The following is a 3,995-nucleotide window of genomic DNA, read 5'->3' on the forward strand; positions in this document are numbered from 1 at the left end:
GTTTCAAGAGCACCTTGCCGGTCAGGGGGACTAGTGATAGATCGGGGTTGTTGCTCGTGCTAATTGGTCATGTCTATCGAACATTGGGGTAGGTTTTGGCTCGTGTGGCAACGATGACGATGGTGAACAATGTGGGAGGCGTGGCTTTGGTCATGGTAGTCAGTTCTTCTCTGACATGTCCGTGAGACTACCTCAATTGCTGTTGCTGTAGAGTCGAAGCTACGGTGCGGGGTCCTGGTGGCGTACGATGATGGACGACACGTTGTCCTTTCGGTGATCTCTCGTGACGCCAACCTTGCTTTGTTCTTCGTAGTTCTTCGTTCAAGTTAGAGCTGTGTTGCCTTGATGTGGGCGATGGCGTTCCGTCTTGTAAGTGTAGTGTTGTTTTGTAGCCAATAGAGTTGTCCTTTTTTTCCTCTTTGATCTTCTGATCCTTTCCATGTTGTTTTTTTCCGCTGTTTTCTGCTAAATCTAATTGAAACAAACAAATTGATGGATCTTTAAAAAAAGAATTATGAATATGAATATAATTTTATCGCTATTTTATACCGTCATGTTGTCTGAGGAAGAAAAAAGGGCAGTATGTTTCCATGAGGAAAAAGCGGTATGTTCATACATTCCTGAACTCCATCGCACGGATGGAACAGAGCAGCTTTGCCTTTTGCGGAATATAATCTTCGCTGGCACCGGAGCCCCCTTGCTAATAAGTCCCTCGTCTCGAAAAAACCCACACAGCAGGCTAAGGGGGAAAACAGAGTTGAGAAAGGAACGAGCCATGGCGCAGCAGCTGCTGCTCCTCCTACCCGCGCCTTCGGGGACGTTCTCGAAGCCACTCCCTTCCCCTACCCCCTCCCTACCCCGGCGCCATGCCCCCTCCATCTCCATCACACGCCGATTAGTGGCTGTAGTCGCCGCCGCCCGCCGCGATCTGCTCCGCTGCGGAATGCGGCACTCAGGTGAGCCCTCCTCTTCTTCCTTGCTGCCAAGACGTAAGCAGATTGCAGCAGTGTGAATTGTTCTCTGAGTGTTTTTTTCTTCTTTTATCTTTGACATGTGATCAGATTTGGTGTCCGAGTTGGAGCTCGCCAAGGACACGAAGCAGCAGGGTGGTCGTGCCAACGCCATATTCTGGATCTTGCTGCTTAATCTTGGGCTCTACGTTGCAGACCACTTGTTACAGGTATCATTGCAATCTCTTGGCTATTTCAATATGCACAAATCCATGTAGGCCCTCGAGAACTGGCGTTCTATGGTAGTAGAACATCTGCAGAAACCAGAGTGATGGGAGATATACTGTACAACTTGCTGAATTATGTTGATATACATCCCATTTCAATTAAATTGGCCATAAATTTTCAAGTACTATGGTTGTTTAATTGCAAGAACACCCTGAAGAAATGATCAGTGGAAGGATGCACAGGCAATGATGCGAACTTGCGATCATAATTTTTTATCAAATACTGAATTTATGTTCAAATTACTGAATTTATATCCCAAACATTATGAACGCGTGTCTATTATTTATATTCCTATATGAGGATATATTACTACTTGGATGAAAATTGAGGACACATTGTTACTTGTTGATATTTGTTACCTTTGCTTTGCATTTCAGATCCGGCAGATAAAGGCACTCTACCTGTACCATGCATTCCCTTCTTGGTATCAGTTTGTGACATCAACGTTTTGCCATGCTAACTGGTCAGTTTAACTTCTTGTTGCGGCTTGCATTTTTATATATATTTATATGTATGTTTCTTTCCATTTTAGTTCCCTCTGTAAATGTAAACAAATATGCAGTAACTAACAAACTACTGTACTTATTCCGTTATTGTACTGATATATCAGTGACTGTAAGTGTTTAACATTCTTTCGGGGCAATGTATAATTTTCACTTATTCAGTTATCTGTAATCCCTTACAGGAATCACCTTTCAAGCAATCTGTTCTTTGTGTACATTTTTGGTGAGTTTGGTACCTGAAGCAATGCTTTGCTTGATGCTTGTAGTTTTGTTAAAGGATGCCCAGTTACCATCTTAATATACAGGAAAGCTTGTGGAAGAGGAGGAGGGTAACTTCGCACTGTGGATGTCTTATATTTTCACCGGTGCTGGAGCAAACTTGATTTCATGGTTAGTTCTCCCTACGTCGTCCGTGTCGCTTGGAGCATCTGGGGCTGTTTTTGGCCTTTTCACAATTAGTGTACTAGTAAAGGTGATTATGCCTAAACTTGATCTGTTCCAGAGTATTTCCCTTGATGAGCAGTAATCTTATTTAGAATCTTTGTATTGCTCCTTTATTGCAACAGATGTCCTGGGACTGGAGAAAGATTCTTGAGGTCCTTATCCTTGGTCAATTTGTTGTTGACAAGGTAATTACTGCACTATCTTGTGGGGAATCCACTATTTGTTGTTGCCTGACTCCCATTTGTTTGTTGAACATATCTTAGTTACAGCAATGAAATGAATACATCTGCAGGTGGGGTTGTTCACTGCCGCCTATTCATTTTATTACTCCCTAAATATTCATGGTTCTATTTTACTGAAAAACGAGTGCTATCTAATTTTCAATTATCACAAAATTACACTCCTTCAAATTTATCACACATTCACAATGTCAGAAATCACTAGTTTACAGGACAAAAAGGGATTGCCATATTTTCCCACCCATCATGACTAAAAATACTCGGATATTTCTAGGTAGTGAAATGCTAGGTTATTTGACAGTAGGGAATACAGGAATGATAGATTATAAGTTCATATGCAGATGAACCGATTCCTGTAATCTTCCTGCATTCTAAACAGGCATCTGTTGTTTTCCAGAGTATTTATTTACTGCAATATTTTGCTAGTTTTGTATACCAAAGGGGAGTCTTGGCACAGCTGTAAAGTTGTTGCCTTGTGACCACGGGTTTGAGTCCTGGGAAAGTGGTCGGACCCGGCGCAAGCGGGAGCTATGTGCATCAGGCTTCCTTTTATTTTTGTATACGAAACAGACATTCTTGATTAACCCCAATTTTGCTCTTATAGGTCATGGAAGCTGCACGTGCAACCACCGTAACAGGCACCGCTCTTCAAGTAAACAACATTGCCCATGTCTCGGGTGCTTTAATTGGTGCTGCATTAGTATTTGTGATCAACAGAATCCCCTTATCGTCTAATGATGATAGCCCAAAGGCTTCAAAGGATAGCAAGGACAAAAGAAGTTAATTTAAGCTAGAGCCGCCATGCTAACACACTATATCGTTCATTACAATTTTTCTTCTTCAAATGTACGTACTACTCAATGTGTCCACACTCATACGTAATTCTGATTTCTGTTGGAAATGAAATCATAAAGGACAACATCCCACACTCATACTCAATGTGTCCACACTTCTAGTGTGAGGTTCTTTTTTTTTTAAAGACCCAGCTCATGACTGGCATATATTGATCAAAAGGAGGTAGCAATGCGGGGATAACAAAATGTGAACGTGATCCGAGGATCAAGGATGAAAGAGAAAGAAAACAAAAAAAGGGGGAAGATTACAGGGGGCGACATTTCACGGTGGATCCCAGAAAGGGGCTCCAAGAGTGTTGCTCCTGCCTGTCTCCAAAAATTGATGGTTCTTGTGATTGCATTCTTCATGTTTTGTAGGTCCGCGTGCTTGTTCCTGAATGTGCAGTCATTTCTCTCCTTCCAAATTTTAGACAAGATCAAGATGACCATTGTCTTGATGGCCTTTCTGTGGTTTGGTAAAGCTCTGTTGACCATCGTAGCTACAATATTCGATGATTTTTCTTTGTCCTTCCATGCGCCTGGGTGCAGTGACGCACATCCGAGACGTGATGCCGCGTGTGTCCATACTTCAAGGGACATCGGGCATTGCCAGAACAGGTGCTTCGATGTTTCCAGATTTCGATGGCATAATTGGCAGAAGTAGCCATTTGGCCAGCCCCTGCGCTGTAGACGATCGTTGCACCATAGTCTGTTCTTGAACAGCAGCCAGGTGAAAAT

The 3,995-nt window shown here is 42.6% G+C and overlaps 1 protein-coding gene across 1 annotated transcript; it reads left to right on the plus strand.

Moving 5' to 3' along the window:
* Positions 1-529: 529 nt before the first annotated feature.
* Positions 530-3,356, plus strand: LOC123427824 (rhomboid-like protein 11, chloroplastic). The gene is made up of 7 exons (XM_045111962.1): positions 530-956; positions 1,062-1,180; positions 1,616-1,701; positions 1,924-1,964; positions 2,047-2,213; positions 2,308-2,370; positions 3,029-3,356. Exons 1-7 carry the CDS (start codon positions 554-556, stop codon positions 3,206-3,208), a joined length of 1,059 nt encoding a protein of 352 aa, XP_044967897.1. The 5' UTR covers positions 530-553; the 3' UTR covers positions 3,209-3,356.
* The last annotated feature ends 639 nt before the right edge of the window (positions 3,357-3,995 follow it).

The sequence above is a fragment of the Hordeum vulgare genome, chromosome 1H (assembly GCF_904849725.1).
Source record: "Hordeum vulgare subsp. vulgare chromosome 1H, MorexV3_pseudomolecules_assembly, whole genome shotgun sequence".
Lineage (NCBI taxonomy): Eukaryota > Viridiplantae > Streptophyta > Magnoliopsida > Poales > Poaceae > Hordeum > Hordeum vulgare.